General features: G+C 36.3%; 2 protein-coding genes across 5 annotated transcripts in view; one reads left to right on the top strand and one right to left on the bottom strand.

Annotated features, from left to right (window-relative positions):
* Positions 1-18,720, bottom strand: part of tbpl1 (TBP-like 1) — a 91,335-nt gene extending 72,615 nt beyond the window's left edge. The window contains exons 1-3 of one of the 2 annotated variants that reach the window (XM_061900668.1): positions 18,092-18,720; positions 10,519-10,645; positions 5,893-5,935 (exon numbers count right to left, since the gene is read on the bottom strand). In XM_061900668.1, coding sequence (XP_061756652.1) covers positions 5,893-5,935; positions 10,519-10,645; positions 18,092-18,154 — 233 coding nt within the window. In that variant the 5' untranslated portion in view covers positions 18,155-18,720. Of the gene's footprint in view, positions 1-5,892; positions 5,936-10,518; positions 10,646-18,091 lie in introns of those variants that run through there. The other variant, XM_061900665.1, reaches the window with a different exon arrangement.
* tcf21 (transcription factor 21) lies at positions 18,080-26,334 on the top strand. Of its 3 annotated transcripts, XM_061900670.1 has the most exons (4): positions 18,080-18,595; positions 19,962-20,026; positions 25,960-26,023; positions 26,166-26,334. In XM_061900670.1, exons 1-3 carry the CDS (start codon positions 18,179-18,181, stop codon positions 25,985-25,987), a joined length of 510 nt encoding a protein of 169 aa, XP_061756654.1. In that variant the 5' UTR covers positions 18,080-18,178; the 3' UTR covers positions 25,988-26,023; positions 26,166-26,334. The 3 variants fall into 3 exon arrangements, with proteins under 3 accessions (XP_061756654.1, XP_061756653.1, XP_061756655.1); XM_061900669.1 differs by lacking the exons at positions 25,960-26,023; positions 26,166-26,334 and adding an exon at positions 20,103-20,355; XM_061900671.1 differs by lacking the exons at positions 25,960-26,023; positions 26,166-26,334 and having other exon boundaries at positions 18,081-18,595; positions 19,962-20,355.
* The last annotated feature ends 951 nt before the right edge of the window (positions 26,335-27,285 follow it).

The following is a 27,285-nucleotide window of genomic DNA, read 5'->3' as shown; positions in this document are numbered from 1 at the left end:
AGAGGTAAAATTGAAGTTTGGCTTCAAAATGTGTTAAAAAGAGTTCCACAATCTCTCAATAGGGTTTAGGTCAGGGGAGGAAGACCTCCCTTATTATCATTTCAATCAAAATTCAACAATTTAGTGAATTTACAAACAGCTAAAATTATGAACAAAACAAACTATAACCTGCTAGCCGTGAATGTACAACAATTGTTCTCAACAAAAGAGGAGAAATAAAACCTCAGAGGAAAATGTAATATAAAACAGTTGTATGCTCGTACAACACTTAAAACCTTCAGCATATCTGTATGTGGAATTCAATTATGGAACGGATTAACCAAAGAAATCAAACAAAGCACAAATATGATTCAGTTAAAGAGACTGTTCAAACTACAAGTGTTTACAAAGTACACAGAACAAGAATTATGATGAACATCCTTTTTTTTCCCGTTTGAGATAAAGATTAGTTATGTAATTAATATTTGCTTACTTACTATGTTATTTATTTATTATTTATTTATTCACTGTTCTATTACAGAGAACAAGGAAATGGCATAAAATTGCTATGGAATGAAAAGGGGTAGGATTAAAGAAGCTCTGCTTCCTCCTACTCTTTTTTAGATATGCTGTAATGCAACAACTGGAAATATGTGATGCATTACATTGTATGGTATGCATATTGCAAATAAACTGAAACTGAACTGAACTGAACATTTACCTTACATTTTATTTTAGTTTTTTTTATTGTACTTTAACATCCTAACTTTTTTTTTTTTTTTAATTTTGAATATTTAATGTATATAACTAGGCAGCACGGTGTCACAGTGTGGTTAGCGCTCATGCCCCACAGCGAGAAGGTCCTGGCTGTGTAGAATTTGCATGATCTCCCCGTGACTGCGTGGGTTCTGTCCGGCTGATTGGAAACACTAAATATGAATGTGAGTATGAATGGTCGTCTGTCTGTGTTGGGTGTACCCTGCCTTAACCCAGATAGGGACAAGCTGTAGAAAAATGGATGGACGGATATGACCAAGAACATTGCCTGTACAGTTACCCAAACGTTTATACTGACCCTCAAACTAATTATTTTAAAGGGATCTAGAATGGACAACTATTGACGCTCCTTCACATCTCGTTTGTGTCTGATTTTTATGTTGTCTATACACCTGTCGACCGGCCACAACATTAGGCAAACCTGCGCTAAAAAAAGAAGAATTTTGACAGAAGCACAGGTCTGTAGGTGGTTTGTCACTCCCTAATTTAAGATTTTACTATTTGACAGCCAACATAGATAAAATGACTTCTTGGATCCACAAACCTAAAATGAGTTGGTGCAGACTAGAAGCTGAATGACGCTCTACCTCATTATTAGCTTTTGCTTATATTATTCTTATTTTATTTTTATATATATATATTTATTTGTCTGCGACGAGGTGGAGACTTATCCAGGGTGTAAGCCGCCTTCCGCCCGCGTGCAGCTGAGATAGGCTCCAGCGACCCCCCGTGAAGCCAAAAGGGACAAGCGGTAGGAAATGGATGGATATGTATTTATTTATTGTGATGTTTTATTTTATTTTTTTATTATTTATTTATTTGTTTTGGGGGGGAGGGAGGTAGAAGGAAAAAAAGTGTCTGTTTTCTCAGTACTTGTATTATGATTTCCATATCAAATGAATAAATAAATATTATTTTAAAAAATATATATAAAAGGTGTGCAAATGACAAATATCGCTTGCCATCATCATCCATCCACCCATTTCCTACCGCTTATTCCCTTTGAGGTCGTGGGGGGCACTGGTGCCTATCTCAGCAACAATCGGGCGGAAGGCAGTCAACACCCTGGACAAGTCACCACATCATCGCAGGGCCAACACAGATAGACAGACAACATTCACACACTAGGGCCAATTTGGTATTGTCAATCAACCTATCCCCAGGTGCATGTCTCATGCAAAACATTCCTTTGAAACATTGTTCAAGATTACTTTTGGGCGTTCTTGTCACCATCCAGTCTTTTAACTTAACCGACAACTTTTACATGTATCCATCACATGCTATATGCAGATAAATGTCTGTGTGTGTGCGTGTGCGTGTGTGTGTGTGTGTGTGTGTGTGTGTGTGTGTGTGTGTGTGTGCGTGCATGCGTGCGTGCGTGCGTGCGTGCGTGCGTGCGTGTGCATGCGTGCGTGTGTGTGTGTACACGTTCCAGACAATAAACTCCATCATACTGTAGAAAAGAAAACTTCCAGGCCATTAAACCATGCTGTGTCTGAATATTAGTCTTATTTTGCAGAAATCCCTCCTCCCGTCGGATGTTCTTGTCACCAAGTATCAGAAAGGACTGCGTTCTCTTTTGTTTTTAATTATTTTTAATAATAATATTTCCACTGCAATAAACATGTTCATAACTCTCTCTTATTGTCCACAGCATCCTGTACCCCTACACTCCCTGCTGGGTATTTGCACTCTCCGCAACCTCGCTTTGTGTTGTTTTAGTTTGATGTTCTGCCTCTTCAGATGGACTTGAACCAAGAAGAAGCAATGTGTGTGCTGGGGGAGCAAAGAGGGCGAGGAGCGGGGGGGGCGGAGGGGTTGTGGGATGTGCGGCTGCGATAATGGACAGAGAGCTGGAGTGCTGGGACAAAGATGGATGATGTTTTTCTCACCCCCGGCTTCACTCAGAGATTACAGTTGTTATTTCTTTTACAGACTCCCAAGCAACTGCTTTACTTCCATTTTTCATGTTCTTGTTTATTCACAGTTTAATTCCCAGTGACACCGACAACTTGTGGGATGTTTTTCCAGTATTAAAGAAGGAAATATATTCCGTCTTTTCCTTGTCTTATTTACTCTAAAAAGATAAACGGCTTGAATGTCCCAATTTAATTGTGTCAATTGAAAGTTCCGTAACGCTCAGTTTCATATCCAATATACATTTGAAAATGTAAATACTGTTCTAAATACCTGCAGCTCTTGCCTTGCTCTTGCTCAGAATAATTTGAATTTATCTTGATTTGCTTTTTAATTTTTCTTAACGCAAAACTTGTATTTCAAATTAACATACCCTATTGAAATTAATTGATTTCAATTAATTTCAATAGGGTATGTTAATTTTTTCGGGATTTTGCCTATTGTTCGCAATCATCATGAGAGATAATCGTTTTCAATACACATTTTTTTTTTTTAAGGATTCTAATGATGATTAAAAAAAAACGCTTGCAAAATGCGGCTAATCGGAGTCACCATTGTAGCCTCTAAGATAGGGGTGCCCATTACGTCGATTGCGAGCTACCGGTCGATCGCGGAGGGTGTGTTAGTCGATCGCCAGCCAGGCATTTAAAAAAATAGACCTAAAAATTAGCGATCATCAATCTTCACCAAGACGTCACTTTTGTCATTTGATTGACATTCACGACACCCGAGGGTCTTGTGAGATGACGCTGGCTGCTGCGAGCTCATTATTAAGAAAAGATGATAGACAGGAAGACAAGGACCACTTTTTATTTCAACAGACTCTCGCGACGTACCAGCTGTCAAAACTCTAAAGACCGACTGCACAGTTCCTATCTTCACAATAAAAGCGCTGCTTCCTCTTGCCTGCGCTAACAAAATAAGAGTCTCAGAAAGCTGGCGTGCACAAGCTAGCAAGCTACGGAGCTAATGGATTTCTTGTAAAGTGTATAAAAACGAGTATAGAAGCTGGACAAATAAGATGCCAAAAACCAAACACTTTCATGTGGTATTGGACAAAAAGGAGGACTTTTGTTCTCCTCCATTTGAAAATGCCGACGTCATCTGCACTTCTGTCTGATTCCAATCAATGCAAATCATCCGAATCAGGTAATACTCCAACTTATATTCTTATCTTCATGAAAGAAATGACTCTATATGTGTTAAACATTATTGCTTTATCATTAAAAAACTTTAATATGTTAACAAAAACGTATGTTTCATAAATAAAAACATATAAATGATATATATGAATGAGGTAGATCCCCTCGACTTGGTCAATTGAAAAGTAGCTCGCCTGCAGAAGAAGTGTGGGCACCCCTGCTCTAAGACAACTTCAAAACCCTCCATCAATGTTTTATATACACACTGCAAATCTACATATAATGTAGTAACAGACATGTTCATAACAATAGGTAATATGTACAATATTTACCGTATTTTGGTCATTTTAAGCATTGTTTGAACTAATTCCTCAGCGCATTTATTGCATTTCAATGGCAGTGCACTTCCGACTTCCTGCAATAAATGTGTGTTCCTACTATTGGAAACAAACGAGAGTGTTTTCTAATCATGGGACACTTGGTAAGAGACAACGAAGACGGCTATTTTCGGACAAATGAGGATTCACCACCTTATCTTTTTTAAGCTGAACATACAGAGGATGAACTACTGCTCCTTGACGCAATCACAATAAGAGACTGAATCGTTGGAACAGACGGTAGCCAAAAAAGTGAGGTCGGCGTGACTTGACTGTGTAAATGTGGAACTTGGAGCCAAGCTATGCTAACATAAATGGTGTGCTTACCTAAATTCGACTGGAAAAAAAACTTCCACAGACAGCTGGACCAAACAGACAAATAACCATCAACTGAATCACTATAATATTGATTATTATACATACAGCAGATCACCGTGTATAAACAAAACATGAAATGTGGTCTAATACTTTACAGCTACTGTAATATGATTGTTCATGTTTTTCAGTCAGTACAGATTGCTGTCCTATTGCAGTGTTTTGCATTACAGCTATTCAGCTGTTGACGCTTACCTCTTGCTGTAGCTAGCTTACGGCTAACGGTGTAGCATGTTGGGTTTTTTTTATTGATTAATTGAAACTTTTATTAGTAGATTGTACAGTACAGTACATATTACGTACAATTGACCACTAAATAGTAACACCCAAATAAGTTTTCAACTTGTTTAAATCGGGGTCCACGTTAATCAATTCATGGCAAAACGATGTGTTACAACGCTAGAAAAAGAGTTCCTCAGTGTTTGCTCTTACAATAACAATGTCACTACAGCTTGATTATTATACAGGTTACGAGACGTAATTAAAGTATTGTTGGTGGTTTTTAGATGCATTTTCAAAGTGATTTAGAGGCAAAATGCATTGGTCCCATTAGCTGCATTGCGAGCCACCTAAAATGAGCCTGATTATTACAAATTAGAATGCAAAAAAACAACAACCTTATCTTATTGTCTGTCATAAGGATTGTGAACAATAGGCAACATTTCTAAAAAAAAAAGTGCAGTTCCCGTTTTACTGGGTCATGTTATGATTCTTTTTTTACATAAAAAAAACATTTGGTTGTGGTCTACAAAACATTTCATTGTGTTTATTTTATCAGAATATAGCCTAAATGATGTTTTGCAGGTACTTTGACAGTTTGACAGTTTACCTTGGAGAGCAAACTTCTAAGGTATCTCCTTGCAGCTTCTTCTTAGTCAAACACACCATCAGCAGCCTTTCCATATTTTCAAGGATAGACGTCCACTGTTTAGATATCATTTTAACAGTCTAGGCTGGTGTTGGACTCATTCTGCTTGAGAATGATGCATACTAGCAGTGATTCGCTCGAAATGCTTTGCTAAGTTGGTGACACACATGGTCATTTAAATTTAGCTTGATTTTCATTTTCATTTATTTGGAGCTGGTAATAGACACACAGTATATTAAATATGTCATTTTTAAGGGAATGTAAAATTGTTCCTCTCTATTTTGGTGACAGTTAAACATAACTGTTTTTTTTCAATAAATGAAATGCATGCTGAAATCAGCAATGCCTCAAGCAGCTTTAATGATGCATTAAAAGGCAAATTGTCGCATTCTTTCAGGTTTTACATAATTGCATGACAAAATTGATTTAACAAAAACATAGGGTGTACACTGCTTACCGCCCAGATCCAGCTGAGATAGTTTCCAGCACCCCCTGCGACCCTGAGAGGGACAAGCAGTAGAAAATTAATGGATAGATATAGATGTATGAAATTCCTTGGTGTTTAAAATCAACAACATGTGTACTAATCCAAACCAAAAACATTGGTAAGATCTGAACCGGGGATTTTGTGGACTGTTTCACCTGTAATATTTTACATGCATATATATATTCATATATATATGCATATATATATATATATATATATATATATACACAGTATATGTATATATGTATATGTATATATATATATGTGTGTATATATATATATATATATATATATATATAAAGATGTATATGTGTATATATATATATATAAAGATGTATATATATACATATATATATGTATATATATATATATATATATATACATATATATATATAAAGATGTATATATATTATATATATATATATATATATATATATATATATATACATTTTCTACTGCTTATTCCCTTTGGGGTCACGGGGCGCTGGTGCCTATATCAGCTACAATCGGGTAGAAGGCGGGGTACACCCTGGACAAGTCGCCACGTCATCCCAGGGCCAACACAGATGGACAGACAACATTTACACTCACATTAACAAACTAGGGCCAATTTAGTGTTGCCAATCAACCTATCCCCAGGTGCATGTCTTTGGAGGTGGGAGGAAGCTGGAGTTGATTGGCAACACTAAATTGGCCCTAGTGTGTGAATGTGAGTGTGAATGTTGTCTGTCTATCTGTGTTGGCCTTGCAATGAGGTGGCAACTTGTCCCGGGTGTACACCGCCTTCCGCTCGAATGCAGCTGAGATAGGCTCCAGCGCCCCCCGCAACCCCGAAAGGGTCAAGCGGTGGAAAATGAATGGATTGCTGGATGGAAATACATACATATAAAGGCATACATACATATACATAAAGTAATTATATATATATATATATATATATATATATATATATATATATATATATAATGTGTATATATAAGTATATATATATGTGTATATATATACATATATATGTATACCGTATGTACATATATATATATGTACATACAATATATATATACATATACACACATTTTGTATACATGTATACTGTATAGATATATATACATATATTTACCTATATATACATTTACATATACATACATATATATATATATAAACACACACATATATACATACATACATATTCAAATATACATAAATACATATGCATATATAAATACATATCCCCAATATATATATACATGTATACATATATATATATATATATATATATATATATATATATATATATATATATATATATATATATATATATATATATATATATATATTAGGGCTGGGCGATATATCGATATACGCAATATATTGTGGGTTTGTCTCTGTAGGATATAGAAAATGACTATAGTGACATTCGAGTATACTTTCTCAGGCAGTTGTTTTTAGCTGTGGGCATTACACTGCAGGCTCTTCACGCTCTTTCATGTGTATATGTGTATATATATACATATATATGTATACTGTATGTACATATATATATATATATATATACATGTACATACAATATATATATACATATACACACATTTTGTATACATGTATACTGTATAGATATATATACATATATTTACCCATATATACATTTACATATACATATATATATATATATATATATATATATATATATATATATATATATATACACATATATACATACACACACACATATATACATACATACATACGTATTCAAATATACATAAATACATATGCATATATAAATACATATCCCCAATATATATATATACATGTATACATATATATATATTAGGGCTGGGCGATATATCGATATACGCAATATATTGCGGATTTGTCTCTGTGCGATATAGAAAATGACTATAGTGATATTCGAGTATACGTTCTCAGGCAGTTGTTTTTAGCTGTGGCCATTACACTGCAGGCTCTTCACGCTCTTTCCTGTGTTTCCTTCTCACAGAGTGTAAGCGCACCTTCTTACACAGGTCACATACTGTCACGTCATACATCACATACGTATACGCCCTTGCCCAGCAGAGAGGTAGCAGCATGGGTAACGTTAGCTGTGATGCTAGCGGAGTGGTAATACGATAAAAAGAAGGTGCGAATCTGGTAACAAATGAAGGAAGAATTAATTCCCAAGAAAAACAGCAGGGGGTCCATCGTCTGGCGGTGGTTTGGCTTCAAGTGGGAATATGTCGAATAGACAACTTTAATTTGTCAAGTGTGGGGCACAAGCGTTGCTACCAAAAGTAGCATTACTGCTAATATGTAGCATCATTTGAAAAGTCACCTGCTAATAACTTTAATAAATACAGTTTTGGTCAATTGACTTAGTTGTGATTTCCTTCTCTGCATGAAAGTTTAAAATGAGCATATATTAATGCAGTATGAACAAGAATGTTTTAATGTAGACACATAGAATCATCATACTGCCGTGAATATATGTATCAATTGTTCATTCAAGGCTAAGGCAAAATATCGAGATATATATCGTATATCGCGATATGGCCTAAAAATATCAAGATATTCCAAAACCCCGTTTCCATATGTGTTGGGAAATTGTGTCAGATGTAAATATAAATGGAATATAATGATTTGCAAATCATTTACAACCCATATTCAGTTGAATATGCTACAAAGACAACATATTTGGTGTTCAAACTGATAAACATTTTATTTTGCTTTAGAATTTGATGCCAGCAACACGTGACAAAGAAGTTGGGAAAGGTGGCAATAAATACTGATAAAGTTGAGGAGTGCTCATCAAACACTTATATTGAACATCCCACAGGTGTGCAGGCTAATTGGGAACAGTTGGGTGCCATGATTGGGTATAAAAGCAGCTTCCATGAAATGCTAAGTAATTCACATACAAGGATGGGGTGAGGGTCACCACTTTGTAAGCAAATTGTCGAACAGTTTTAGAACAACATTTCTCAACGAGCTATTGCAAGGAATTTAGGGATTTTACCATCTACGGTCCATAAAAATCAACAAAAAATTCAGAGAATCTGGAGAAATCACTGCACATAAGCGATGATATTACAGACTTTTGATCCCTCAGGCGGTACTGCATCAAAAACCGACATCAGTGTGTAAAGGATATCACCACATGGGCTCAGGAACACTTCATAAAACCACTGTCAGTAACTACAGTTGGTCACTACATCTTTAAGTGCAAGTTAAAACTCTACTATGCAAAGCCAAACCCGTTTATCAACAATATCCTGAAACGCCGCTGGCTTGGCTGGGCCCGAGCTCACCTAATATGAACTGATGCAAAGTGGAAAGGTGTTCTGTGGTCTGACGAGTCCACATTTCAAATTATATTTGGAAACAGAGGACGTGTTGTCCTCCAGAACAAAGAGGAAAATAACTAATCGGCTTGTTATAGGCGCAAAGTTCAAAAGCCAGCATCTGTAATGGTATGGGGGTGTATTAGTGCCCAAGGCATGGGTAACTTACACATCTGCGAAGGCACCATTAATGCTGAATGGTCCATACAGGTTTCGGAGCAACATATGTTGTCATCCAAGCATTTTTATCATGGACGCCCCTCCTTATTTCAGCAAGACAAGTGTTACAACAGCGTGGGTTCGTAAAAAAAGAGTGCGGGTACTTTCCTGGCCCGCCTGCAGTCCAGACCTGTCTTCCATCGAAAATGTGTGGCTCATTATGAAGCGTAAAATACGACAGCGGAGACCCCGGACTGTTGAACGACTGAAGCTCTACATAAAACAAGAATGGGAAAGAATTCCACTTTCAAAGCTTCAACAATTAGTTTCCTCAGTTCTCAAGCGTTTATCAAGTGTTGTTAAAAGAAATGGTGATGTAACACAGTGGTGAACATGTCCTTTCCCAACTACTTTGGCACGTGTTGCAGCCATGAAATTCTAAGTTATTTATTATTTGCAAAAAAAAAATAAAGTTTATGAGTTTGAACATCAAATATCTTGTCTTTGTAGTGCATTCAATTGAATATATATATATATATATATATATATATATATATATACATACACCCCGTTTCCATATGAGTTGGGAAATTGTGTTGGATGTAAATATAAACGGAATACAAAGATTTGCAAATTCTTTTCAACCCATATTCAATTGAATGCACTATATATATATATATATATATATATATATATATATATATTCAAAGAAAAACTCAATGTGTACATATGTACACATATTGGGTGTCCCACTTAGCCATTATGTGTTAGTGTGTTAATTGTATACAGACAAAACTATTACTCAATTACCAGGGAAGGGCAAACACTAAATTAATTCGGCAGTACATTAGTTCTGTAAAGAGAGAATTCAGAATACAGCTCTGACACCGGATTGTGCTGATGTACCTAATGAAGTGGTAAAAGCATTCGAACATTTGAGTTGTCATTAGCTTGACTTGTAAAACAATAAGCTAGCAAGCTAAGAGCAATTGATGGATTTTGGGCGTAAACAGATGAAGTGTTTAAGTTGCACATTAAAGAAGACAAGAACACAACATCTGGAAGCCGTCCCTTAATGGTGACATCAGACAACCACACTGACCTTTGACACTGTAGCGGCTAATTAGCAGCATGTCCTTCCATACTCGGCCAGGTCCTGACTTTTTGTCTTTCTTCGTCCCCCTCTCACCCCCTTTTTTCCCCACCTGTTGCCCCGTGTCACTGCCACTCTGTGGAGAGGGAAAATGTTACACTTTGTTTTCAGCATCTCCACCGACATCACTATGACAACAAATGATAGCTTTTTTTGTTTTTTGGCGTACAGACCTCACGAGAGACATAAGTAATATATGTAAAGTTATGGCCGAATGTTGCGTGTTTTTTCAGTCAACAAGCCAAGGCAAAAAAGGACGTGCAAAATCTTTTTCATGAGCTATTTTAGTCCGTCTCCGTCTCCCTGGTGGACGCATGAAGCTCAGAGGTGATCATCAATCTCCTCCACTCTATTATTACTTTTCCGCTTTGATTACAGGCCCACCCAGGAGACTGAACCCCTTCCTCACTTCCTCTTTTGACTCTATGGCTTCGTTCACCTCGCCCGCCGATGCTGCCTGCATCGCATTCAATCTGAAATATCCCTTGTAGATTTGCTCTCTTGGAGATGTTGCGACACCGGAAGCAGAAAGGTCAGCTCTCGAGGGAAAGACCTCTTATCCATGCACAAGCCAAAGACGCTGAAACAAGATGATGCACTAAATTACTTCCAACAGCAAGGTGCTCATCTTGTCCTAAGACGGCCCGCCCTCCTTCCCCCTTGGTGGCATCGGTGCGGAATGATGTGAGAGGCCAAACAGAGGATTGTGGGTGCCTGATATCAATTACATCAGAGGGGACAGAGGCGCCAGTTTGCCATTTGAGACTTGACCCGCTTCCCTCCTCCTCCTTGTCCTTGCACTTTACCCTCCTAACTGGCACGATGTGTTGAAAGTTACTTTGTGAGTGGAAGCGGATGGATACTACTAAGTACACTTATTTAACTTCCTGTTAAAGGCGAACTGTACTTTTGTGGGGATTTTGCCTCTCATTCGCAATCATTAATTCATTTTTATATTTATTCTAAATAGTAAATGAATACGATCAAAAGTCCGCTTGCAATGGAGCCGTTCTTATTGCCTGTAAAGCCCTTAAAAACGTCCAAATACCTCCATTAATGTGTTATAAACGGTACAGGCCAAAAGTTTGGAAACACCTTCTCCTCATTAAATGCATTTTCTTTATTTTCATGACTATTTACATTGTAGATTGTCACTGAATGCATCAAAACTATAAATGAACACATGTGGAGTTATGTACCTATCAAAAAAAGGTGAAATAACTGAAAACATGTTTTATAAATCCTGCCCGAATGCAGCTGATATAAGCTCCAGCGACCCTCCGCGACCCCAAAAGGGACCAGCGGTAGGAAATGGATGGATGGATGTTTTATATTCTAAAATGAGGTGGAGACTTGTCCAGGGTGTACCCCGCCTACCGCCTGAATGTAGCTAAATTAGGCTGCAGCGACCCCCCAAGCGGTAGAAAATGGATGGATGGATGGATGTTTTATATTCTATTTTTTTCAAAATAGCCACCCTTTGCTCTGATTACTGCTTTGCACACTCTTGGCATTCTCTCGATGAGCTTCCAGCACACCTGTGAAGTGAGAACCATTTATGGTTACCTCTTGAAGCTCATCTAGAGAATGCCATGAGTGTGCAAAGGAGTAATCAATGAAGAAACTAGAATAAAAAACATGTTTTCAGTCATTTTACCTTTTTTTGTTAAGTACATATCTCCACGTGTTCATTCATAATTTTGATGCCTTCAGTGACAATCTAGAATGTAAATAGTCATGAAAATAAAGAAAACCCATTTAATGAGAAGGTATGTCCAAACATTTGGCCTGTACTGTACATCAGTGGTCCCCAACCTTTTGTAGCTGCGGACCGGTCAACGCTTGATAATTTGTCATAAAAAAGGGAGTTTTTTTGGGTTGGCGCACTAATTGCAATTGAATCTTCTGTTTTGTATGTTGATTTACTAAAAAATTTAAAAAATTAATAAAAAAAATAAAAACATAAAAAAATTAATAAAAAAATATTCTGTGGCCCGGTATCAATCGAGCCCGGTGGTTGGAGACCACTGCTGTACATGATGCATATGTAATGTAATAATTGGGCACATTTATAGTAATATTTAATATTTACATATTTTGCTCATTTTAAGCATAGGCGGCGCAATAATTTAAGAAATGCAATACATTTGCTATTTTAACATCACTGCTAATTACTCGCTGCAGACTTCATGAGAGCCAACAAACATAATAAAACCTCACTTACTGTACAAATTCTGCCAAAATCTTAGTATATTCCCGATAAGATGAATAATTACTCATAATCCTCGTGAATAAAAGAGGGGTAGAAGCAAGCGTCTCTTTGTGTTGTTCTCGCCATTTCCCAGGTCTAAACTGGATGCCTCTTCCTTCCACTATCCAGGTGAGATACATGATTTAGGATCTACAAAAAATGTTCCACGTGCGAGGAAACAAGAAAGCAGCTGATCAGTCGATCATGTCAACACAAGAACACAAGCTTGTGATCGCGGCGCCACCATAAATAGTTTGTCTGCGTTAGCGCTTATAATAACAATATCACTAATACTTGGTTAATATTCAAGTCACAAAATGTAAATGGAGTATTGTTGGCGCTTTTTGTATAGTTATTTATTGGATTTTATGAGCAGAATGAATGACCTCCGATTGGCTCCATTGTAAGTGGACTTTTGGGAGTTACAATGCATTAAAAATAAATACATACTGTATGTCATCATGTCTTTCATGATGATTGTGAATGATGGAAAAAATTCCAAGTGCAGTTCCCATTTAAAAAGTCACAGTAAAACATGGCTTGTAGCCTTAGTAGTTCATCCAAATTCGAAGTTGGACGTAAAGTACAGTATGATGTTTTGATGAACTATTAAATTTTTATAAGTATTGTAGTTATATGACAAAAAAAGCTGAAACCTATGTGTTTTTTGTGAAATGTATGCCTGTGTACGTGTGTACATCAGCGTTCTTTACAGTCCCTCCAAGATTTCGGATGTCGTGGTCGCGTCATTCCCCGCAAATTTAACTGATCCCTGCCAATTATGTGCAGCCTCGCAACTTTGTCCAATGCCCGCAATTTCCCCGCACATTTTGGATAATCAATGTCATTTTTCCAATTTCAGTTGTCTGTGAGCAGCCCTAAAACATGCACATAAACGGCCTGATCAAATCTTATGTTATATACATTATACCACATCTTATTGATTGAACGACACAATTGTTGTAGATCAGACCTACTTTTTTCTTCTATCTAAGGCGCTAAGTCTTCTGGGTAATCTATAAACATTCACTTCACTTATATATACAGTATATATATATATATATATATATATATATATATATATATATATATATATATATATTATATATACTGTATATGTAAATACATATTACCTTGATTAATCCAAGGTAAGGCAATTAGGAACATTTTGTAATTTACAATGCTGACTAAGCAAAGATGCAGCATGCATGTTAGAGTTGTTGAAGTGTGATGATTAACACTCATTGGCTCTCATTTACCAAGAAAGATTTGCGCTATAGATCACTCTCAACAGTCAACAAATGCTCTTAACGTGCGGGGGTAAATGTGTTGGAACATTAATTAATGTTTAAATTGGACAAATGCTTTTCATGTGCAAAACTTACACAAAGTCTGCAGTGCAGACAGGGGACAATGAGGAAAACTTAGGTGATGTTATGATTAGTTATTATTATTGATTATTATCAATTAAAATGCTACAGTAAATTGACAAAGAGCTCTGAGTATGTACTTTTACTGCTAGTTAGTGTCTACTTTTAAGTCTGAGTGGTATAAAAGGAGTACAACATCAATACAGTATTTGTTTTCACATTGTTGATGAAAACCTGTGCTTTTTGAGGTTAGGGTTACACAGAAAACTTAATACATGAATAAATTCAATAACTTACAAGTTGATTCTAATGTTATCAAAAAACACTTTTTGATAAAATTTTCTGAAAATCATGCTGTGGATTCAGGCATTTTTGGCCAAAACCATCACATTATAAGCCCGCAAAATTATGGAGGGACTGACTTTAAAGGGGAACTGCACTTTTCCATTCACAAACTTTGTATGAGACAAGAACTTGTATTCTATTTTTTCTATGCATTCCAACTCGTAAACAAACTGTGATTCATATCCATTTCCATAAATAAAAGAGGCCTGGGTCAGATTTGAAAATATCTGGATTGTTGTTTACAATGTCATAAAAAAAATATCATCAGTGTGTGAATGTGTGTGTGAATGGCTGAAGGTGGAAATAGTGTCAAAGCACTTTGAGTACCTTGAACAGACCTGGGCAAATTAAGGCCCGGGGGCCACAAGCGGCCCGTTAAGCTTTTCAATCTGGCCCGCCGGACATTCCAAAATAATCTTTTTTAGATCTTTAAGATGGAAACTGTAGCTGACATGATGATGTGCAGTGATGTTTTCTAATGACCGTAAGTCTTCAACTATACTAAGTATTTCAATGGTTGGAATCTGCGCTTATGGATGATATACTAGTTAATTTGGTAATATAATCAGTTGCTATGGTCATCTAATTAGTTACTATGGTCATCTAATTAGTTGAAAAGGTCATCTAATTAGTTACTATGGTAATCTACGTCACAGCAGCTCAGACGAGGCACCAAGCAGGGGCAGGAAGCATTGCCATAGACGCGGAAGGAGATTTTCACAACAAAGTTTTAAAGCTTAGTGATGTATCAGGTATATCAGATTGTAGGTGGGTTTATTTTGTACCCTTTGCGTTCATATTTCACTGTTTGTTGCATTTTTGTTGCGTTTCACCTGATTTTAAAAGGGGGTGTGACGTTCATATGGTGTCAATATTCAGTGTTTTATCCTTCATAGAAAAAAATTTAAATTCCAATACGTTTTTAAGGCAGTCTGCCAGAAATTTTTTAGCATTCAATCTAACATTATTGTGAGGTTTTGCAATAGTGTTCATAAAAATGGATACACCAGCCTCTCTAAATGTGGCCCCCGAGTCAAAATAATTGCCCAGGCCTTTTTCCTTTTACAGAAGGTTTTTTGTAGAGAATAAATGATGAAAAAAACACTTAATTGAACGGTTTAAAAGAGCAGAAAACACACAAACAAATGAACATTAAATTTTCAACTGACAAAAATGAAGAGAAAAAAACTAGCTAATTTGAATCTTTTTGAAAAAATGTAAAAACGAATTTATGGAACATCATTAGTAATTTTTCCTGATTAAGATTAATTTTAGAATTTTGATGACATGTTTTAATTAGGTTAAAATCCGATCTGCACTTTGTTAGAATATATAACAAATTGGACCAAGCTATATTTCTAACAAAGACAAATCATTATTTCATCTAGATTTTCCAGAACAAAATTTTTTAAAGAGATTCAAAATACTTTGAATTAAGATTTAAATTTCATTCTACGGATTTTCTAGATTTGCCATAATAATTATTTTGAATTTTAATCATAATAAGTTTAAAGAAATATTTCACAAATATTCTTCGTTCGAAAAACAGAATCCACAATTAGGAATTAAATTAAAATGTTTTTATTATTCTTTAAAATGAAAAATAATAATTACTTGAACATTGATTTAAATTATCAGGAAAGAAGAAGAGAGAAGGAATTTAAAAGGTAAAAAGGTATATGTGTTTAAAAATCCTAAAATCATTTTTAAGGTTGTATTTTTTCACTAAAATTGTCTTTCTGAAAGTTATAAGAAGCAAAGTAAAAAAATGTATCTATTTATTTAAACAAGTGAAGACCAAGTCTTTAAAATATTTTCTTGGATTTTCAATTCTATTTGAGTTTTGTCTCTCTTAGAATTAAAAATGTCGAGCAAAGCGAGACCAGTTTGCTGGTAAATAAATACAATTTTAAAAATAAAGGCAGCTCACTGGTAAGTGCTGCTATTTGAGCTATTTTTAGAACAGGCCAGCGGGCGTCTCATCTGGTCCTTACGTGCAACCTGCTGCCTGCGGGCACCGCGTTGGTGACCCCTGCACTAACCCCTGTCACACCGTGCTGCCCACCTGCCGAGTCACACCAAAGACTATGGTGTATGTTCTCTATTTTATTTACAGATAAACTTGCAGTAAAAAACCTATGTTTAATGTCCCGTAAGATTTTTTGATAAAAAAATAAGCCGGACCCCGAAAGGGAATAAGCGGTAGAAAATGGATGGATGGAATAAAGCCAATATTGCAATTGTTTGTGGTCCCCTTTATTTAGAATACCGTATTTCCTTGAATTTCCGCCGGGCATGTAATATGCGCCTGCCTTGATTTCCTGCTGAGTCAAACTCGCTCCCCTGATTTATTAGCGCATGCTTACTTTTACCGCCGGGTCAAAGTCGTGACATCACGAGTGATGCTTCCCCTGTCGTCATTTCCAAAATGATGAAGTCTTTTTTTTCGCTTTCACTGTGTGTAAACCAGGGGTCTTGTTCCACAGCCATACAGATCACACTGATGGTTGTGATATAAAACAACTTGTCTTTAACACTCTTACTAATATGCGCCACACTCTGTGAACCCACACCAAACACATTTCTGGAAAACATTGGCTCTGTAACACATTATAAACGCAACATAAGAATGACCCAGAATTCCAATGCATCCATGACTCTTGGCTATATTATACACCCCGCTGGCACCAAACCTCGCCCCCCTCCCCTCTCTGTGCTGGTTGAGGTGGGCGGGGTTGGGGGCGGGTGCATAATATAGCCAAGAGTCATGGATTCATTGGAATTCTGGGTAATTCCTATATTGCGTTTATAATGTGTTACAGAGCCAATGTTCTCAAGATATGTGTTTGGTGTGGGTTCACAGAGTGTGGCGCATATTAGTAAGAGTGTTAAAGTTGTTAATATCACAACCATCAGTGTAAAAGGTATGGCTGTTGACCAAGTATGCATTGCAATATCAAATGAGAAACAGTGAAATGCATGGTCCGACTGGCACGCAGATAGCATGGAGTAAAGGTGGGCACGATGACATGTTGTAGAGCAGAGGTCCCCAACCACCAGGCCGCAGGCGCAGAATAATTTTTTTATTTTTTTTTAACACAATCAATTTTTTATGCCATGCCATTGGTAAGTGCAGGGGTGAGAAGAGGTTTTAAAATTATTAGCGCCTGCTAGCGCCTGCTTACTTTTACCGCTTGCCTTGAATAAGTGCAGGAGTGAGAATAGGTTTTAAATTAATTAGCGCCCAGGCGACTATTCAAGGAAATACGGTAGTACCGAAAAGTATTACACACAACACTAATGTGTACATGAGAAAAAGGGTTAGAGATGTAAACAAACCTGGGTGTCCTGGAACAGGAGGTTCAAAATCAATATTGCAACTATAGAGATCAGATTTGTACTTGAAAACCTAAACTAGACTTTTTGTAAGAAGTTATTGTCCCAATGATGCAATAAAGTTGAGGCAGATCCATGCTGCTGTCTCCTCCCATCGTGGAAGTGGACGCCCTCCCTGCTCATGGATATAAAATAATGTTAGTTGCTATGTTCGACTTACTTTGCTCGCAGTCCATGAACACATGTCCGCCCACGCAGTCCACTCCAGCCCCCGGCAGCCCATGTTCTGAACACCGCCTCCGCCACCATGTCCACCGGCTCCCTCAGCGACGTGGACGACGAGCTGCTGGACGGCATCCTCAAGTTCGCCAAGGACTCCACGGAGAGCACGGAGGAGAGCTCCAACGGCGAGGGACGCGCCAGCCACAACACGCCGGCTAAGCGCCGCCGGAAGGCGTCACGGAAGTCCGCGTCACGCAAGAGCGCCTGCGAGGAGGCGGGAAAGCCGGTGCAGAGGAACGCGGCGAACGCCCGAGAGAGAGCCCGGATGCGCGTCCTCTCCAAGGCCTTCTCCCGCCTGAAGACCTCCTTGCCGTGGGTGCCGTCCGACACCAAGCTGTCCAAGTTAGACACCCTGCGCCTGGCGTCCAGCTACATCGCGCACCTGCGGGAGATTCTCGCTAACGACAAGTACGAGAACGGCTTCATCCACCCCGTCAACCTGGTAAGCCTGGCAGTAAACGCTCGGAGCACAAATATGACCTTTCGTTCAATTACAACTATTTAGTTCACACTTATTCTACCATAACTTTTAAGCGTCTTTTTAAAATTAAATCAAATGTTGTCTTATCCAATACACTGTTTTACTTATTCATATTAATAAAATAAAATCATTTAACATGACTTAGACATTTTGTTTAAAACAAGCAAACCTGTGTCCAAAGGTCTTTGTTTGTGTGATGCTTAATTAAGCAATCACATATAAATATACATAGTATTGAATTGAGATCAAACTCAATATTTTCTGAAAAAAAAGACCGTTGCTCTTAGTTTGCATGAACTCATCACATTATTCGTTATGTTTAAGTTCTTTATGTTAAAAAATGTGTTACTCTCGCAAAGATGTAGCTTGATTCTTTAGCCACATGGCTAAGGTGTCTGTGATATTTGAATTCATGACAATCAAGTGACCAGTTCATGAGGTCATAAAAAAAGTAGTACTTACTAATTTAATTAACAATTCTCTACGATTCAATATTCCATCATGTTTGTTTATGTTTACATGTTATACAACACACAATCACACAATATAATATATATGTATATATATATATATATATATATATATATATATATATATATATATATTATATTGTGTTGTATAACATGTAAACATAAACGTACATGATGGAATTGTAAATAACTGTTATTTAATATACATAAAGTATAAAAATATCTAATTAATTTATATACATATATATGTATATATACAAATGTATGTCATTGTATTAAGATAAACTGCAATTAAGCTGTAGTTTGAGAGACATTTGTTTAAGATGATTTTTTTATGTATATTAATTTATTCATTTGATAGGGAAATCATGAAACAGGGACTGAGAACAAGACCCTTTTTTGTCCCCTGCCATAAAAAAAATATATACATATATATATATATATATATATATATATATGTATATATATATATATATATATACTTTTGTATTATTATTATTTTTTTTTTATTACAAAAAATAATAAAAGTCAAATAATAACACACCCTCCCACCCCACGGTCCTACATTTCAGTCACAGTGTATAGCAATGTACTGCCTTGTCTTCACCACAAGCAGATAAGAGAATCACACGAACTGACTAAAAGGGAAAAAAGTAAAAATAAAAACCACAAATATACAAAGAAGTGTCACTGAATAAAAAGCACAACAACAAAAAAAGACTTGAGGTAAGCGGCAAGGTTCATTGTCAACAGTTGTCACATTTATCTTATAGTGCCTTTAATTTAAATATGTAACTAATGTTTAAGATGATTATTATGCATATTGTCCTAACCTGCAGTTGCATTTCCCTCCCCAGACGTGGCCCTTCATGGTTGCAGGAAAGTCAGACAACGAGTTGAAAGAAATGCTGAACACAACAAGGTTATGTGGCACTACGGCATCCTGACCCAACCCCCACTTTAAATTACCTCCTTTTTTATTTTTATGTTTTAAACAGACTGAACTCATCTCCACAGACTTTGAGTGGGAATAACGGATGGACGGAGGCTGTCCTCGTCCTTTTATCGTTCCCGTAAAGACCAAATTTTATTTAAATGCATTTTAATCACTGATTTGTCTTTGCTGGTCCAAAGATAAACTGTGTGCTTTTGTAATATGTACTCTGCAGAAGCATTTATATTTCTACCCGTGCTCAATATGTGTACAGGTGAACATTTTATAAATATATATCTTCTTTTTTTCAAACTAAATTTGTGTTTGTCTTTGTGTGTATGCTCTGACCTAACCTCTCTTATCGCTGCAGCCTTTCAAAATAATAGCAGAACCTGAGGCAGATAAGTGGCAGTGTTGTTCCTAAAAGATAACGCTGGATGCGGTTGCCTTTGCATAAACAAACACTCGCCTTCAAAAGATTGTGTGGAAACATTTTTGTTTCAAAGCTGATTGGAATTTGGTTTTAATTAAACAGCTATTAAAATGTTCCAAATTTAAAAAACACATGGAAAAAATACGAATAGGAAAAATAGACTAGGAAAAAAAGGGAGAAATGCGAGCTAATACCACCCAGAGCATTTGTTTTAATTTGGGTGGGTTATGACCGTTGATGTTTACATCCCACCGACAGTTATTTATGCCTACTGACAAAAAGGCCTCGCTCTCTCACTCACTCTCTCTCTCTCTCTCCCTCTCGCTCTCTCTATCTCTCTGATAGCATCCCTTCTCCTCTTCATTTTGTTTGGCAAAAGACTAGTCTGAGGCAAAAAAGCCCTAAATCTCCATGCTTGGCGAAAATTTAGAGGCCATTAAACGGCACCGGAAAAAGCAGATTCACTTATATTGAACAAATATGCTAATGTTGGTGACATTGTATTTGGCAAATACTGTTTGTTATCTTTGCCACCATTTCAGTTTAGTCATGTAGTGTACACATTTTCCTACATGCCCTAAGTTGATATCATATAAGGCACAGGTGTCAAACTCAAGGCCGGGGGCCAGATCTGGCCCGTCACATCATTGTATGTGGCACGCGAAAGCCTGGGAAAAATGTGTGTTAATAAAATACTTGATTTATTTATTTTTTTACTAAATGCAAATAATTATTTAAATTTTGACAGGAAAAATGCGTATATTCTGAACGTTATAATCTAATCATGCTAAATATTACATTTTTATATAGTGCAATACAAAAACAATTACATGTTGTGTAAATACTACAACAATACCATTTTGTCTATACGACGTTAGTTCAAAATACTTTGGTTTTGCAGGAGATTCTTAAAGTGTGTGTGTGTGTGTGTGTGTGTGTGTGTGTGTGTGTGTGTGTGTGTGTGTGTGTGTGTGTGTGTGTGTGTGTGTGTGTGTGTGTGTGTGTGTGTGTGTGTGTGTGTGTGTGTGTGTGTGTGTGTGTGTGTGTGTGTGTGTGTGTGTGTGTGTGTGTATATATGTGTGTATGTATATGTATGTAGATGGATATATATATGTGTATGTGGATATATATATATGTATGTATGTATATACTGTGTATATATATATATGTAGATGGATATATGTGTGTATGTGGATATATATATATATATATATATATATATGTATATATATGTATATATATATATATATATGTATATATATATATAAAGTTTGGACACACCTCATTCAATTCATTTAATTTTCTTTTTTTCATGAGTATTTACATTGTAAATTGTCACTGAAGACATGAAAACTATGAATAAACACGTGGAGTTAGGTACTTAACAAAAAAAAGTTTTAAACAATTGAAAACATTAATTTGTGTTGTAGTTTCTTCTAAATAGCCACCCTTTGCTCTGATACTGCTCTGCACACTCTTGGCATTCTCTCGATGAGCTTCAAGAGGCATCCATCCATCCATTTTCTACCCCTTATTCCCTTTTGGGGTCGCGGGGGGCGCTGGCGCCTATTTCAGCTACAATCGGGCGGAAGGCGGGGTACACCCTGGACAAGTCGCCACCTCATCGCAGGGCCAACACAGATAGACAGACAACATTCACACTCACATTCAAACACTAGGGCCAATTTACTGTTGCCAATCAACCTATCCCCAGGTGCATGTCTTTGGAGGTGGGAGGAAGCCAGAGTATCCGGAGGGAACCCACGCATTCACGGGGAGAACATGCAAACTCCACACAGAAAGATCCCGAGCCTGGATTTAAACCCAGGACTGCAGGAACTTCTTATTGTGAGGCAGACGCACTAACCCCTCTTCCACCGTGAAGCCGCTTCAAGAGGCAGTCACCTGAAATGGTTTTCAATTCACGTGACTTTGAAACTCATCGAGAGAATGCCAAGTGTTTGCAAATCAGTAATCAGAGCAAAGAGTGGCTATTTTGAAGAAACTACGATACAAAACATCCATCTATCCATTTTCTACCGCTTGTTCCTTTTCGGGTTCCCGGTGGGTGCTGGAGCCTAACGTGTTTTCAGTTATTTCACCTTTTATTGTTAAGTACATAACTCCACATGTGTTCATTCATAGTTTTGATGCCTTCAGTATCAATCTACAATGTAAATAGTCATGAAAATATAGAAAACGCATTGAATGTTAGTAAATACAAAAATGAACAGTTGAATATTTACCTTCGCATATGATGTATCCATTAGTTTGTATATGAAAAAAAATAATTGTCAAGTGTATAGGCAATAATTTAATAATATGAGATGATTACTGGTACATATTCCTATCAATCCTGTCAAATTATGTATTTATTTTTTGATGATTAATCACAGGTTATTGCCCGCATGCATAATTTTAATTAATTTTAAAAAAGCGGCCCTATAAAGGCAGACATTACAGCGATGTGGCACTCAATGAAAAGGAGTTTGACACCCCTGATATTCGGCAAAAATGCAGCACCTTTATAGATACAAGCTACATTTTTAAATGAATAACTTTTAAGCTTGTATTCATAAAGAAAAAGCAGTTTAAAGTAAGGGCGCTTTAACAGCCACCTAAAAGTCAGTGTCCTCTGCAGGGGACATTTATGTTGTCCTTAACAGTGGCACGGCAACTAAGGATTATTTTAATAATCAACTAGTCAGTTATAATTTTTTCGATCAGTCGACTACTAACATGATTATTTACACGTGTTTGAGTGCACGACTTGGCTCTAATTCATTTTCTAAAGCCGGTGTACTAAATTGTAACAAAATAAACATGAATTACTTAGGACCAAATGGTTTTATTTGACTACAAAAAGTATATCACCCACAGTGAAATATAAATAAAGACTCAAAGTGCTAGATACCCTGTAAACATGTCACAAAGTGCAAAATACATTTTTAAAGGATAGGTGGACTTTAATTCATCGTACAATGGAGAAATGTGTAATGTACATAGAAAAAAGCAAGCAGGAGTAGAAACTTCAAAGAAAACAAAACACTACTACTGTACCTTAGGTACACTTCATGTATTAAAACTGTTTTATATCGTACTGTCAGTTAGGATTATTTAGCTGCATGCTATTACATAAAGGAAATAAAAGGTGCAACCAAAATATTAGCACCTTGCTTTAGCTGTTATTATATACCTCAATAAGTGGAAGTGTAAACATGATTTAAAAGTAATGTGTGGAAGCACACATTTTGGAACCAATACAATAAAAAGTAGTTAAAGGGGCAGTATTGGTGTTACCGTTACTGTTTACGAACAATAACACAAACCACAAAAAATGATGTAGTAATGAACAGAAAAATATCGATGTTACAGTATCATGCATTTACTGATACTTCACTACAGTAGGTATTGATACTATTGATAATTGGCTCCGCCCACACCTGATACTTAAAAGTCAGCACCCTGCTAACCATGTAGCTGCTTACATGTACCAAAAACTAGGGTGTACGGTGGAACATAATTTCTGACCAAAACCTAGAGTGTATATCAGATCTGGGCAAATTAAGGCCCGGGGGCCGTATGTGGCCCGTTAAGCTTTTCAATTTGGCCCGCCGGACATTCCCAAATATTTTTTTTTTAGATCTTTAAGATGGGAACTGTAGCTGCCATTATGATGTGCAGTGATGTTTTCAAATGACCGTAAGTCTTGAACTATAAGAAGTATTTCAAGGGTTAGAATCTGCTCTTTTGCATGATATACTAGTTAATATGGCAATCTAATTAGTTACTATGGTAATCTAAGTCACAGCAGCTCAGACAAGGCACCAAGCAGTGTGTGTGTGGAGCGTTTCCACAGTGTTTCCAGAGCGGCCAGCCTGAAATGTGAGTGTCAGGGACATTTTTTTTTACAACAACAAGTTCTAAAGCTTAGTGATATATCAGATTGTAGGTGGGGTTTTTTTACCCTTTGCATTCATATTTTGCCGTGTTTGTTGCATTTTTGTTGCGTTTCGCTTGATTGTAAAATATGTCCATCGAGAGGGGGTGTGGCGTTCATATGTGGTCAAAATTCTGTGTTTTATCGTTTACAGTTAATATTGTAAATCCCACATTCTTTATTTTCATTTACATTCTGGGTGTCTCATTCGGTAAAAATAAAAAGTCCATTCCGTTTTTAGAATTCAATCAGACATTATTGTGAGGTTTTGTATTAGGCATGCACACATAATGTACAGAAGATTATCTCAAAATAATAATAATACAGATATATACATATATATATATATATGTATATATATGTGTTTTTATTTGTATATATATATATATGTACTGTATATATACTGTATGTATGTATATATGTATGGAAAATGTATATATGTAAGGTATTTAGGTATTTATATATATATATATATATATATATATACCGGCGCCCGGACAAATTTTTTTTCTCAAAATTTGGCCCCCCGAGTCAAAATAATTCCCCAAGCCTGGTGTATATGGAACATTCTTTCTCGTGAGGAAAGTGTTAGACACAACTTAAATATGTCATTGTATATCCACTCTGTCGACCTGCTGGTATTAAATGTAAAAACAATTACATGTTGGGTAAATACTACAAAAATACCGTAATATTGTCCATGCTTTATTAGGTTAGCGCTGGCTAAAGCTTATACCTCACATTTAAGGGGATCATTTATGGCATGCTGCCTTAAAATATGAGTTTGGCTTTTCAAAGTTTACATGTCACTGACTCCGCCTGCTTATTTTTATCAAGAAGTTGCCCGCTTTACAGCAGGGTCATTTAACAGGCTGCCCAGGAGTCAAGTCTGGCCTAGGAAAGACATCATGTTTGGCCCCCAAGTTAATTTCAAAATTGGGGACTCAAACATTTTTGCAGCAAATACCTATAAACACTAGAATGCTCCTCTTGGAGCAACTGTTAACACGTTGGCAGATCCTTGCATTGACATTTTAATCTAACAAGCATAGAACACTGGGGTCCAAACTTGTGATTTACATAACTGACGCCTTCCTCAAAGCACCCTTGTAAGTCCTCTCCTTTTTGGCAGTTAAAAATTATTCTCGGAATGTGATTTATATTACTAGGGTTGCATTATCTGGTTTACTTCAGATTCAGTCAGTAGTCATTTGTTAAACTTAGTGTTCTTCAAGGCCCCATTTGAGGTCCTCTCTTTGCCATCATTCGGGCTATTCAGCTGGTGACTGGCTGGTTCAGTTCAAAATGCTTTGGTTTTGCAGCAGATTCTTAAAGAGGAACTGTACTTTTTTGGCGGGGTGTTTTGCCCATCTTTTACAATCCCTATAGGAGACAAGCACACACACACACACACACACACACACGCACGCACAAACACACCATATATATATATATTTTAAGCTTGTATTCATAAAGAAAATAAATGAGAAGGTGTGTCTCATTCAATGCGTTTTCTTTATTTTCATGACTACTGTATTTACATTGCAGATTGTCACTGAAGGCATCAAAACTATGAATGAACACATGTGGAGTTATGTACTTAAGAAATAAGGTGAGATACCTGAAAACATATTTTATATTGTAGTTCCTTAAAATTAGCCACCCTTTGCTCTGATTACTGTATTGCACACGATTGGCATTCTCTCGATGAGCTTCAAGAGGTAATCACCTGAAATGTTTTTTTTACTTCACAGGTGTGCTTGAAGCTCATTGAGATCCAGGTCATGGTATTTTCAGAGCATTCAATCATTCGCAAGTGGACTGTTTGGTTTGTTTTGAAGTTTAAGTTTAGTTTATTGTTTAAAGTTTATTTCGAACATGTATAACGTTTCAACATGATACATCAAGTAGTGTACACATTTTAATTTTAATGAATGTATAGGATAGGCAAATATAAGCCTTGGCTTCAGCCTATTCCTTTTTCGGTCATTCTTTTTATTTTTGTGTGTATATGTGTATGATTGTTAATATGTAATATCTGTGCTGTTAAATTGATCACACAAAATGGTTGATTTATATGACCGATATAAACTAATTTCATTCATAATTTTTTTATTCTCTTACAACATGTTCGAAAAGGAGTCGCAAAAAGCAAAGCTTATTTTAACTCACTTCACAGCAATTACTCACACATATGTTCACTTTCTGCTATTTGTACACAATTTACATCAAATCACTCTAAATACAATAAGTTTTCTTCATAACAAATTAAGTCAGTTATGATTCACTTAATGAAATGAATGATATAACCTTTTCCATAAATTCAAGACATTTATCATAATTCTTCGTCTGTGTACTTTGTGAAAGCCTGTAGTTTGAACAGTTTCTTAAAATGGATCATATTAATACATTGTTTGACTTCTTTGCTTAATCCATTCCATAGTTGAATTCCACATACTGATATGCTACATGTTTTAAGTGTTGTACATGCATATAAATGTTTCAAATTACGTTTTTCTCTCAGATAATATTTCTCCTCTTTTGTTGAGAAGAAATGTTGTACATTCTTGGGTAGCAGGTTATGGTCTGCGTTGTACATAATTCTAGCAGTTGAATTTCAATATTTTGTATTTAATAAATAAAGGGTTTAGATGTTCTCTATATGCAACATTATGTATTATTCAAATGTATCTTTTTTGTAACATGATTAGTGAATAAGTGTACTTTTGTAGTCATTTAACCATCTTTCGACAAAATAACTCAGATATGGTAACACTAGCGAGCAGTAGTGAATATGAAGTGTTTTTTGGTTGAGTACATATTTTTTTAGTCATTATAGATATATTTCTTGCCACTTTGTTGTATATTTTTGTA

This window comes from Nerophis ophidion, linkage group LG05 (assembly GCF_033978795.1).
Source record: "Nerophis ophidion isolate RoL-2023_Sa linkage group LG05, RoL_Noph_v1.0, whole genome shotgun sequence".
Taxonomy (NCBI): domain Eukaryota; kingdom Metazoa; phylum Chordata; class Actinopteri; order Syngnathiformes; family Syngnathidae; genus Nerophis; species Nerophis ophidion.
This window is presented reverse-complemented; position numbering and strand designations above follow the sequence as displayed.